This window comes from Antechinus flavipes, chromosome 5, assembly GCF_016432865.1.
Source record: "Antechinus flavipes isolate AdamAnt ecotype Samford, QLD, Australia chromosome 5, AdamAnt_v2, whole genome shotgun sequence".
NCBI classification, from domain to species: domain Eukaryota; kingdom Metazoa; phylum Chordata; class Mammalia; order Dasyuromorphia; family Dasyuridae; genus Antechinus; species Antechinus flavipes.
The window spans coordinates 219,395,417-219,408,818 of NC_067402.1; the positions used below are offsets into that span (position 1 = coordinate 219,395,417).

General features: G+C 41.4%; 2 protein-coding genes across 3 annotated transcripts in view; both read right to left on the reverse strand.

Annotated features, from left to right (window-relative positions):
* On the reverse strand, window positions 1–10,333 carry RAB5B (RAB5B, member RAS oncogene family). The gene is made up of 5 exons (XM_052001815.1): window positions 10,171–10,333; window positions 6,201–6,352; window positions 5,537–5,659; window positions 4,983–5,076; window positions 1–4,642 (listed from the first exon to the last, which is right to left on the reverse strand). The coding sequence occupies exons 1-5, from the start codon at window positions 10,331–10,333 to the stop codon at window positions 4,527–4,529; spliced, it is 648 nt and encodes a 215-aa protein (XP_051857775.1). The 3' UTR covers window positions 1–4,526.
* Window positions 10,325–13,402, reverse strand: part of CDK2 (cyclin dependent kinase 2) — a 21,932-nt gene continuing 18,854 nt past the window's right edge. The window contains exon 8 of one of the 2 annotated variants that reach the window (XM_052001813.1): window positions 10,325–10,412. In XM_052001813.1, coding sequence (XP_051857773.1) covers window positions 10,404–10,412 — 9 coding nt within the window. In that variant the 3' untranslated portion in view covers window positions 10,325–10,403. The remainder of the gene's footprint in view (window positions 10,413–13,402) is intronic. The other variant, XM_052001810.1, reaches the window with a different exon arrangement.

Here is a 13,402-nt window from a genome sequence, read left to right on the forward strand (position 1 = left end):
CAACGTTCAAGAAATATTTATTAAGCATCTACTGAGTGCAAGGTATTGTGCTTGGCGCCGAGCATACAAAAAAGAAAAACAAGGTTCCTGCCTCCCAGCAGCTTACATTCTATTGGAAAGGATAGATGTGAGCTTTAAGACTAATTGGGTCTCAGAACTCATGTATGTGGATTATTTCCTCAAACAATGCTGATAATAACCCAAACCATTGCGAGACCCCTACAAATCCGCCACTGGAGAGTCCACCAGATTAGGAGTCTTCTTGCGTTCTAGCGATATGTCTTAGGTATCAATAAAGAGTGGAGAGTGATGGAGGCAAAAGAGAGAGCCAGTATCATGAGAACAGTTACAGCTGAGGGGTCCAGGGAAGTTTAATCTGAAGCAGACGTCAGATTCTTACGAGGCGGAGGATCGAGGGATTGCATTCCGGGGAGATCCACAGAACTGGTATGTCCTGTTTGAGTGGCATCGTAAAGAGCAAAGGGGGTGGAGCGAGTAACTGAACCAAGGCTAGAAAAGGAAGCTACAGATAGATTTGAGATCACATCTATGCCTCTATATGGCTATTTTGGAAGCTATTCTTCCTCTCAATACCCCAAATCACGAACTAGCGGGAAACAAGTTGAAATACTGAAATCCATCCGGACAGCAATTCCCTACTTTCTCCTTGCATGAACCAGATAATTAGAGTAGAATCTAAACAGGATTTCATTTTTGTTTTTAATTTCCAGCATTTAGTGCGGTGCCTTGTTCTTGGGCACACCCTCTGAGCAGGCAAATTCTCTAGCCCGCAATTTCGAAACGTCGTTTTCAAAAGTGCTATATTGGCTCCTGCTTTCGCCTTCTTACAGTTTCCTTCCGTGACAGTTTACCCCTCGAGGATATGGAATGGAGGTCAAAATTCGATTCTCACTTCTCCAGGTCCCGGGAGAACTGAAATCAATGGGTCAACAAGCAGTTGGGGGAATCTTGTCTTACGACATTCCCACATCGCCCCCCAGTGACAGGATGATTCAACTACATGATAAGTCAGACTGCTTCAGTCATGCTCCTCTCTCAACAGAAAAATGCCGGGTTGGTGAATAAAAGTAATAGTAATGTGAATGATGAATTAGAGGGTCCTGGAAGTACTGATTACAATATTAAAGGCCTGGGTGCACTAAACCAATTTATAAAGTATAATAAAAAGCTGATGTAGTAGCAAACTAGACTTGGGCACTAACTAGTGGTCCAAGAGGCCGAATTCCCACCTATCCTACTGGTATACATTTGAAAGCAGTGCTGTACTGAGGAATGCATAAGGAGAAAAATCTGCTCCTACTCTTCTACTTTCTATTCCTTGGACATGTGGAAATCCTGCTTTCTACTTTTGGTACAGGAAAGGGCTATTAAGAAAAGAGAATATCAAGAGACACTCACAAGTAGTCTGTGAATTTGGATGGGAAATTTTTTACCTTATTTTCACCAAATTTTAACTGAAGTTTATTATTTCCCTCAATTTTCAATTTAAAAAAATTATCTGACAAGGGGGCTATTGTTTTTACTATACTGCCAAAGGGACTCATGACACAAAAAAGGTTAGAAGCTTATTGGAGACCCTCCAAAGGAATTTGATAATCTAATAAGTGATCTGCTGCTTTAAAAACAGAGAAAGTCCTACCCCAAAAAACCACCACTCCAAAATAGTAACTTTGGTCATTTTTGAAGTGTCCTTCAATGTCCTGGAGGAGATGGAAAATGGAATCAAACTAGGCATTTTGATTCAATTTCGTTGCCCCCTTCTCTTCCAACATCTAGCTTCAGCTAGAAAAATATTAGGAAAGAAATACTAATACACTCTGTTCCTCTTTTTTCCCTCTTTTCTTTTTTACTTACATTAAATACATTGGTAAATCAGCAGGTGCATTCTGTTACCACGATTGTTATATTTAGGGAAGGGAAAGGGAGAAAGACAAATGGTTTCTTGGAAGCAAAAAAAAAAAAAAAAAAAAAAAAAAAAAGTCAAAAAACCCCATAAAAACAATTGATCAGAAAAAAAAAGCAGAAAAATTAAAAAACTCCCAAAGCCCAGTAAAGCTAGTCTCACTGAGCCCAAAGGCAAGCAGAAAAGGTTGGATGAATGGGAAGGCAGTAGACAAGCCAAAGAAGCTAAGGCCAATCCTGTTCCTTAAGTATGTGTACAAGGATGGGGAATGAGTGATGGAGGCAGAAAAGAGAATCTTCTGGGGAAAACACTCCAATCCCAAGGCAAAAAGATACCCTCACCCCAAAGTGTAGACACACAAATATGCAGAGACCCAGAGATCCCTCCGTTCCCCAGCTTTTCTGAAGTATGCTGGCTGTTTGCATGTTTGATCAGTTGATGGCAACCTGAAAGGAAGGAAAAAGAATCTGCCAGGCCCCTGGGGATGTCACTGGGAAAAGCTCAGCTGAAGGGCCTAAGATGACTCCAACGAGGACATAGGTCTATAAATTTCATAGCTTTTTTTTCTTTTTTGGCATGTTTATGTGTTTGAGACAGATAAGGCAGTTTAAGTGTCTATGGATCAGGAAAAACAAGTGGGACTCTAAACCCTGGGACACAAAAGTGAGCCATGGTCCTATATACAGCTTTCTCCTAAATAGGACTACATTCCTAACAATGGACAAGAGGATACTTGGAGAAACAATAATCTATCTTCTCCTGACATCTGCTCCCTTGACGGCTTTCCCTAATACTCTAAGACAAGGACCTTTTCTACCCACCTTCATCTCAGAAATCTATATTCCGGATGCAGCATGTGTTAATCCTTCTTGAGAAGACTAACACTACTATGAAAAAAACTCTCAAAACCAGTTATTTCATGCCAGAAGAGCAGCTCATATGGTCTATGGGACTGCAATTAGGACTTTGTGGCTTAATGACAAAAGAGCAGGATATGGAGGCCATAGCTCCTAGGAATAAATGTAAAGGGGATTAAGATAGAAAGAATGATTTGTCATTCTCCCTCAGAAGCGAGATGTTAAAGAATAACCAAAGGAGTAGGGGTAGAAGGCAAGGGATCCCCACAGAATAGGGAGTGACTGGGGCCTGTTTGGAAGCCAAATGGCATGACAGACTATACAAAGGGGAAAGCGATCACCATACCTATTTACAGGGAAGTAGAAAAGACAACAGAGATAGGGCATCAAAATGAGAGACTCATCTGAGGAAAAGGTAGTTGTCTTCTCCTCTTCCCTATATCCCTGCTTCTTGCTTGGGACATGCCTAATCTCTACCTTGGCCTGTGCTTCCCTGAGCACTCTTCAATCTGTCTTTCCACCAGGTCTTCAGAGTGTTCTCAAGCACAGCAAAGGAGTGGACAAGGTAGAAAGGAATCAAAGTTTGAGGGTAGGGTTAAGGAGGAGAGAGGATTTGGCTTGGGTAACTGCCATTGCCCTTTCTCATCCACCCCACAGACCTCATATACACCTCACTTTCCATGTAGTTATAAAAAAGGAAGGTGTGTGCATTAAAAACAACATAAAATAAGCATTCCAAATAAACCAACCATCAACTAAAGTGCAAACCGCAATGATACACAGGCCATGCCCAGGGTTGGAAGGGGATAGGTGATGGGGCTGTGGCCAATGAGGAAAACAATTCTATATGTATTATCAATCAGAGGATGGGTATCAGAGACTGGTCCCTCCTCCAACTAGACCACAGCAGAGCCAGGAAAAAGGCACCCAATAACAGTTCTTTGGAAGACCCTGGGGCTGAATCACCATGGGGGAAATGCTCCCAAAAGCCAAGGGAAAATAAAGGCAGAGAAAGTACTACAGAGCTCACAAGGAACCCTAAAAGCTTCTTCCTCTGGCCAGGTTAACTAACTCAGCATGACCCTGCATACTTTTCTCCCTAATTCTCATCTTTACCCAGAAGTTTCCCATCATCCACCTAGGGGTAGAAGAAAAGGATCAAGGACATTGCAGCTTTCTTCAAATGTGGGAAATACCCATTATATAATGACAAAAAAAGGAGCTGTTTTCCTTCCAGACCCTTATTCCCCTCTCCTCCCCAGGTTACCAATGTGGATGTGCTGTTAACATCAAGTTCACCTCTCCAATCCTGGGGAGAGGGGAACATCAAGGTGGGGAAAAGGACCAAAACCAGTTATTGATGGAAAGCAGAAGGAGCAAGTGACAAAAATGTTATCCTTAGACATGGGGACGAAGGATGGAAAGAGAAAGATAGATAAGTAGGTTATTGTCTTGCACCTATAATACAAAGTGAAGAAAGTTTGTTTTGGAAGATAAGTTCCAGGGGGAACTAACCACCCCCTTAAGCCCCAGGGCAGAGGGTGGGAGGCCAGTGGCAACAGCTGCCTGTTGTTGTTGGTTGCTGAAGCATTAACAAGTGCCATGACGGAGCTGTTGGGAGGTGGCCTTTGGGAGCCAGGGCTCAGTGTGCTGTTACCGAAGGGGCTGTGTGCTGAGGGGTGGGGACTGAAGTTATGTCTTAGCTCTCGTGCTTGCTCCACACTCATTTGGTGCCAGCCACCCCATCAGTTGCTACAACACTGGCTCTTGTTCTGCTGCGACTGCTCATGGAGATCCACACCTCGGCTTCGGCCTGCTGTACCCCCCATGTTTTGAGGTTCACTCTTGGGCAATTTCTTAGCTGAAGACAAGAGACAAGAAAGACAGAAAAATAGATGGTTTTACTTCAAAAAGAGAACCTTGCAGGGAAGGGGATACCAGTGAAATGTTCTAAGGACAGAGGGTAAAGGCTAAAAGGGGCTGATACTACAATTAAAAAAGGAAAGACCAGATAACACCAAGGACTCTCCATCTGTAAGTTTCTATTAAAAACATGCTAAGGACTTTCTTTACTGTACATCTTACAAATAAGAGACACAACATATCCATATATAGAGATTATTTTTGTAGTTTACCTTGGGGCCAATTGATCATGGAACTAAGGAACACTCAAACAGGATATTGGATTATTCTGCCCTTACCTATAGCCAAGAAGAGGTCATTCACATTCATGGCTGTCTTGGCCGATGTCTCCATAAACAATAAACTGTTATCATCTGCATATGCCTGGGCCTCCTGCAAAGGATCAGGGTAAGACATCTGGATGTTCAAAAGATAGATCTGCATTTCTAGATCTGCATTAGGGTTAGGCCACCCTTTGGTTCCTTCCCTTTTAATTAGTTCCCACCAATTGTACTGTCCCACTCCAGTTTGCCAGACCATTTTGTTGTTTATTTCAGCAGGGAACTATGTCATCTATAGAATTCAAAATTCATGTTCTTGGACAGAGAGCTGTTTATGAGAATAAGGTAGTAAGGGATGGGATGAGATGTCCTTGAGACTTTGGGAACCTCATATATTCAATTACCTGCCTTCCTTCTTCTCTTCATATTGATACTCCTTTCCCTTTAAACCTCTGTTCTGACATTTCCCAACAATTCACAAAGCCACCAATTCTTATATGTTAGAAGGAAGAGATAAGAACAAATTGTTGGGAAAAAGTGAGGCTCTTGGGGAGAACTCTGGGCCCCCTTACTTCATATTCCACCATGCGCTTGTTGGCCAAGTCAGCCTTGTTTCCTGCCAGGGCAATGACAATGCTGGGACTGGCCTGTCGCTGTAGTTCTTTCACCCATGTCTTTGCTCGAGCAAAGGTTTCCTGAGGAAACAGAGGAAGTGTGCAAGGGGGGGTGCATTCTGAACTCCACCAATTCTTGCTCATCTTCTAAATCCCCCTCCTATACCAAGATTTTCTTCCCTGAAATCATGTTAGTGATCATTTCTCATACACGTGTATATTTATATATATTTTTGCCCGGGGATTTCAATTGTCCAGGATAGGCTACTTCAAATGTGTGTATCTCATTTTCCCAACTAAACTCAAAAATATAGTGGAAAGAGCAATACACGTAAAGAATTCTGGCTCTGATACTTGCTGGCTACATAACTAGGCAAATCACTTACCCTTCCGAGTTGTAGTTTCCTAGTATATAAAATGGAGATAACACTGTAGCATTTGCTTCACACACTTTATTGTGTGAAGAGTATTTTGTATATACATAAATGGAAGCTATTATTATTCTTTTATATTCTCCTATGGTATCTTTTCTTAGGTTTTGCCTATATAGATTAGATTCAAAACTATGATTATCTTTTCTCAGAATTCCAAAATCAAAGAACAATATCTTCACATCACTTACCTGGTTAGTGATATCATAGACCACAATAGCAGCCTGGGCACCCCGGTAGTACATAGGTGCCAAGCTGTGGTATCGTTCTTGTCCTGCTGTGTCCCAGATTTCAAACTTGACTGTTGTGTCATCCAGACAGACTGACTGTGTGAGGAAGGCAGCTGTGGAGAAAAAATTTGTTGGGGAGGAAGGGAGGGAGGGCCCAAGGGAGAAGAGAAATAGAAAAAGCAGTGAATGAGGAGGTGACAGGGAAATGGTCTCTTTCTCTCTAATCTCCCTTCCCCTCCCCCTATCATTTATACTTAGCACTTCTATGGGTAGGTATTATTCAAATTCAAGAATTTGGGATTCTTTCTTCCACAGTTTCCATAATGATTCATAGATTGGAGAGACAACCCCCAAAGTGTGAGATTAAAGTTCTTTCTTAGCAGTTTTAACAAATGGGAAATAGTAGCAATTCGTGAACTACCAGAAACTGCGGAGTGCAGAAGAGGACAAATTGAAGTAGTTGCATTTACATACATACCACTTTTCTCATAAAATTGATATTGATGGGGGTAAACCCTGAAACTGTCCAAATGATGGGGGTGAACCCAGAAACTCTCCTCTGACAAAGACTATTCCCTTCAGGGCAGTTAAGTGGTCTCATTCAGTTGGAGATCTGGCCAGAGATGTGGTCACATCTTCTACCGAGTGAAGATTAGTCTGGGACCACTCCCAGTAACTCAAACTTCTAAGATAAATGATCTCTTTTCTATTGGAGATCTAACCCTGGGCACTGACAACATTGAAGGAATCTCATTCAATTTTGAAAGGAAACCCGAACCTCAGACTGCTAATAAAAGACAATTCTGAACTCCAAATCTTTGCAGAAGTCCGAAACAGGATTATGCTTTGCCAAGGAAACTTTCTTCTTGGCAAAGTTGCCTGCCAGGACTCTTGCCCACTGAGAAGATATTCTCCTCTCAGTGTTAACCTTTGTTATTTCCTTGATAGGACCTTACCCACTGAGAAGTCTGTCTTCCTAGCAAAGCTGGCTTCTTAGTGCCAATAATAAATCTCTTTTACCATACAGACTTTTTGGGTTTGTGAATTCTTTCGCATTGGACCTGCACTAACCAGAGGGGATTCCCCAACCCAATTCTTGAACCTCTTCACTACCACTAGCACTGCATCACTCTGGTTCCCTGACCAGGAATCCCTGAGAATCTGGATGAGGTAAAAGATGAGGTTCTTGTTTTCTATTCTATAGCTAGACATCCAAAAATTTCCAGGAAAGATTTGGGTCGTTGGAGGCCCAACCTTGAGCAGAATTCTCTCAGGGATGCTTGAAATGGGAATTCCTGTGGTCTAACAAAAATCCCCTTAATCAGGGAACATGTTGTCATCTCTCCATCTCTAAAGATGTCTAGAGAAGGACAAATTGGGGAAACTAAGGCTTGTAGCAAAATGGGACAAACCACCTCTATTTCTAAGGATCCTTCCTTAGAAAGTCTTTTAAAAAACAGAGACAAATTCAGCTTGAAAGATCTCAAGATTAAAAAGCTTAAATTAAAACAGCATTGCAGGATGTTGCTTAAGTTTGCTAGAAGGAAATCAAACTCCCTCATTCCTGATCCTCTAGGACACAGGAGCCCTCCTCTGCATCTCTATGCAGAGGCTTCTGCATATCCCTTCCAGAACGGGACTTTATGTCCGGCAATATCTCTTTAACTCTATCTCCCTCACCTGAACCAGATCCTGAGACTCCCAGCTTTTTTTCTCCTCCTCAGGATATTGATTCTAATTTCTGCCCCCTGGGAGAAACAGCAGACTCTCAGGGAAAGACACTCAGAGCAGAGGTGCCTCTTTCAATATCAAATCTCTCCCAGACTGAAGAAAAATCTGGCCATTATTCTGGGGACTCCACCCAGCTTTTTGAGGGATCCAAAGCCAACACCCTCCTTGATCTGTCCTGGGGAGATGTTAATGTTAAACAATTTGCCCCAGAAATAAGGAGGAAGCTGCAGAGGTCAGATTTGGTCCCTCAAATTTCTCCCTTAGAAACAGCTGTTGGAGTCTTTAATGATAAGGATCAAACTGCAGCTGAGAGAGGCCTCAGAATTAAAACGAAATTTGGAGAAAAGTCCCTACTCTTGGCTACTGACATTGCCAGGAACCACAAAGATCCATGCTTTACGTGTCATGAAATCTGTCTGAGGACTCCCCAGTCCTTGTCCTGAGTTCAAGCAGGAGGAACACTGGAGGGGAGACTGCCTACAAGGGATGAGCTACTCCACACTCCATGCCCTGTCCTCCAGCAGGAGTTGGGGGCTTGGTCAAGTTCTCCCTCCATCCACCACAACAGCCCAGAAGGCTACTCTTTCACTCTGGCTCTGGCACTCTAGTCTCACCTGACCCTCCCCCCATAAAGTGGGGATTGCAGGGGAATTGAAGAGCTGCCTTGAGACCTTTCCTCTGCTTCAACAGCTTGGTGACCTGTGATTTAAACGCTTGTTTCTTATTATTCCTTCCTATCCTGCTCCCTTATTGGGGAGTGATTTAATTGTGAAATTGGGGACTTGATTTTCTCTTCTCAGACCTCCAGAGAAATCTTATGCATGAACTTTTAGTTAGAGAGTTAAGAGATTTGGAGAAGTTTAACTGCAATCTTATCTTGACCTGACCTGACCTGACAAGCAGGGCCATACTCTGGGATATCCCCAACTGGTTGTCTCTTTTCTAGCTTTCACGGGCTACAGGGTCTCCTTACCCAAAGCCCACATTGCCTGCCAGTCTGTCAAATATTTGGGCCACAATCTCATCCCTATTTCTTGAGAAAACAGACCATTTTAGGTCTTCTAGACCTTGCTCACAGAGGCAGCTCCTTTCCTAGGCATGGCTGTTTCTACAGAGTCTGGATTCCTAATTCTGGAATTATTGTCAAACCTCTCTAAGATTCTATTCAAGACCCTGATAATCTTCCTCTTGAATGGGGACCTGATCAGGCCAAGGCTTTTAAAACCCTGAAGGCCAAACTGACTCCGCTCTGACCTGGCCCTACCTAACTTAGAAAAGCCTTTCACTCTGTATGTGGATGAAAGTTGAGAACAGGCTTTGGGAGCCCTAATGGGTATTGATTACTTCTCAAATAAACTGGGAGTGGTCCCAGATTAGTCTTCAATTCAATAAAGAGGGTGACCACATCTCTGGCCAGATCTCCAATTGAATGAGACCACTTAACTGCCCTGAAGGGTGGGTCTCTGACAGAGGAGAGTTTCCGAGTTCACCCCCATCATTTGGACCTCTATTAACATGAGTCAATAAGCAATTAGTGCCAGGGACTGTGCAAAGTGATCATGATACAAAGAAAGGCAAAAGACAAAGACAGTCCTTATCCTGAAGAAGTTCACAATCTGATGACAGAGACATTAAACAACTATGTACAAACAAGCTGTATACAGGTTAAAGTGAAAACAATTAACAGAGAGAAGGCAGAGAAACCAAATTAAAGAGGGATTGGAAAAAGACTTTCTGTAGAATATGGGATTTTAGTCTAGTCTTGACCAGCTAGAGAAAATACTCAGACCAAAGATGGAATGTTTTATTTGTGGAATAGCAGAGGCGTAGGGGTAAGGAGGCATTAAAGACTGGTTAGGAAGGGCTCTGAACGCTAGATAATTTTGTATTTAATCATGGAGGCGGTGGGGAGTCCCTGAAGTTTATTGAGGGAGTATCTTGTGTCAAGATCCCTCTACTTCCAACCACAGGTTAAAGTTGACAGAAGAAAAAAAAATATGTAATGATAGAAAAAAAGAAACATCTATCTTCTTCAAGAAGTCTTAAACCATAAAGAATGAATATGATTTTAAAGCTGGATGGCAGGCACAGCTATCTCAGATAGTTTTTCATTAAAGCACTAATGCTTTTACACACATTCATTCAGCCCTTGGAGGGCTGAAATGTGGAGCCTAGTCTGTAGGATTCATGTAACACTTACCTCCAATGGTGCTCTCCTGGTATTCGTGGAATTGCCCCTTGACGAATCTCAGCACTAAACTAGACTTGCCTACTGCAGACTCTCCCAGCAGGACGAGTTTGAATTGGCAGATTTTGCTGGCCTGAGGCTGGCCGTTGGGCCGAGCTGTGCCTCTGCTTGTCATGATCAAATATTAGGGTAGGGTGGGGTGGGGATGGGGAAGGGGGGGGAGGGGAACGGGGCTTCCCAGCTTCTCAGCAGTCCTGCAAAATAAATTAGGTAGTTACAATGCAGACATATTCCAATCACTCTAAGAAAGGGTTGGAAACTCTTATCTACCTTCAAAATTATAAAGGGAACTGCTTAAATTTATGGAATATTTATTATGACTGCAAAGCAGTTCCTTCACAATTGTCCTATGAAGTCAATGGTAAAAGTATTTCCATTTATAGATGAGAAAATCAAGGCACATAGATTAAGTTACTTGTCAACAGTCTTAAAGCTGGTTAAATGGAGTATTATAGATTAGAGCTCAGATTTTGTAGGACTAGAACTCAGATTTTCTGATTGTAAATCCAATGATCTTTCCACCAAAGCACATTCCTCTGGGAGTACCTGGAATGTGACATCCTATAATAAATGGAAATGTTACAAGAAATACATATATATGTGTGTATTTGTATATATGTATAAAATAAAACTCAACTAATATCATTCCTCAAAGCCCCCCAAAATAGACCCCACCTAACCCTTGACCTGATTTCTACTAACAAGAAAGTTGACATGAAATTTGAGATGGAAAGTCATAGATGAGAGAAAAGACCTATCCCTTATTCATTCTTCCCGGGATTTTATAACCTCCAAGAACTTTCTTTGAAACTACACAAATCATTTTAGGTCCCAGTAAAATCAAACCTTAATCAGTCTAAAGAAAACTTAATTCTACCTTTTAACTATTATGGTACATCCCCAGGAACTTCTTTGATACCTTTGTGCAGGTTTCCAAACTGCCCTCCAGGGATTTGGGGCAGGAGTCCTCTCTGAAGAGTAATTAGGACTCCATGCAGTTTTTAGTCGTCTACCCTTCATACCGATCTAGATTTTTCCTTTTTTTTTTTTTTTTTTAAATAAAAGGTTATTTCTAAACATTCCAACCAAACCACTCTTCAATTTCCAGCCTACTACTACTATCTTTTCCAGTTGTAGTTCAACTCTTTCAAATACAAGTTTAAAAAAAGCCATTAATTCCCAGACTACTATTATCTTTTCCAGTTGTAGTTCAAACTCTTCAAACACAAGTTGGAGAAAGTGCCATCAAACTGCTCAGTAGACTATAACTGCTTTTGATGAAGTGGAAGAAGAAATGTAAAAACAACTCCACAGCTAGGTTTTATCACATATGAGTCAGCAAATCTTTCCTACTGTCTCACAGCTGTTCTCCTGGTGCCTGAAGAATGGATTGCGCTCTCCATTCCTTGTGGGCTGGGCAACCACAATACCAGGTTGAGAGTAGGGGGAAAAATATATCAAGTTTACTTGTATATTAAGGGATCACTTGGAAGATAGTACATTCCTTTCATTTACTTTCCAATAAAATCAGACTATGTTCCATTACCCAAATATAGCTAATCTTGTGTTCTAATTCTGAGATTCCAGTCACATTCTTTTTTTTTTCTTTATGAAATGTATTCCCTCTCTCATCTCCACTTGTCAAAATCCTTCACATTTTCTAAGGCCCATCACAAGATCAATCAACTAGTATTTGTTAGAGTGACTACTGTGTACCAGTTATTGTGCTAGTTATTCATGATGATAAAGACAAAAATGAAATAGTCCTGGCCTTCAAGGAACTGACAGTGACCAGAAGAAATAACATCTAAATATAATCAACAAGTCTCCATTAAGCATCTATGTACTAAGCATTGTGTTAGCCCTGTGATTACAAAGTCAGAAGTACAAAAGTCCCTGATCCCAAGAAGCTTACTCTCCACAAAGGAGACAACCTGTATATATGCATATATATGCACCTGTCTACAGAATACATACAAGATGAATACAAATAAGTTCTCAGATGGAGAACGGGAGGAAGGGAGGGCTCTAGCAATTGGGAATCAGGATAAGCTTCATGGAGAAAAGCCTTAAAGGAAACTGGGACGACTTCTATGAGGCAAAAGTGAGGGGAAAGCCCATGCCAGTCAGCAAGTGTGAAAGTGGGGAGATAAGGGTGAGGAATACCCAAGCAAGCCAGTATGGCTCCACTATAAGCTGCTCAAAGGAAAGTAAGGGGCAAGAGCAGAAAGGGAGGATGGCACTGGGGTTTGAGGAGCTTTAAAATCTAAACATAAGAATTTATAGAGGTATAACAACTGAATTTTACTGGAATTTACATTACTGCCTACGTAGGTGATGGACTGGAAAAGAGGCAGGGAGAGAATAGAGGAAGGGAGACCAATTAAAAGGTTATTGCAGTAATAATCCTGGTGAAAAGTGAAGAGGGCTTCCGCTAGGACAGTGGCTTTGTGAATAGATAGAAGAGAATGTATGCAAGAAATTTTATGGAGACAGAAATGACAAGATTTAGCAACTGACTGGATAGCTAATGTAAAAGGAATATCAAGGGTATGAACTCAATGATTGCCGTTATGAATCTGGGATACTGGAACAGTAGTATCCTTGACAGTAACAGGACACTTTGGAAGAAAAGTGGGTTTGAGGGGGAAAAATTCAAGAGAAATCTCTCTAAGAGTGCTCAACAGTGTTAAAGACTGAAGAGAGGTTGGGAAGGGTGAAGACTGAGAAGTGCCATTAGACTGGACAATTAACAGATCTGTAGTAATATTGGAGGGAACAATTCAATTGAATAATGAGACTGGAAATTCAAATGTAAAAAATTTAGATGAAAATGAGAGAAGAATAAGCAGAGGCACTAAGTATGAATGGCTTTTTCAAGGAATTTGGCTAAGAAAGGAATGAGAGAAATGGGATGGATGATAAGAATTTTTCAAGGATATCAGAAACCTAAATGAATTTTTAAGTTTCTGAGAAGCAAATAGTAGATTGGGAAAGACTGGGGATGAGATAATAGGGGCAGCTTTATAAAGAAGACAGGAAAGAATGATGGAATTAAAGGTATACATAAAGGGAGATTTGCACCAGAGAATGGAGTAAAGGAGAAAATAATGGAAATGAAGTCAAAGGATTGAGAGAAAGAATAGATACAAGTAGATACAAAAGATATACAAAGTAAACAAGA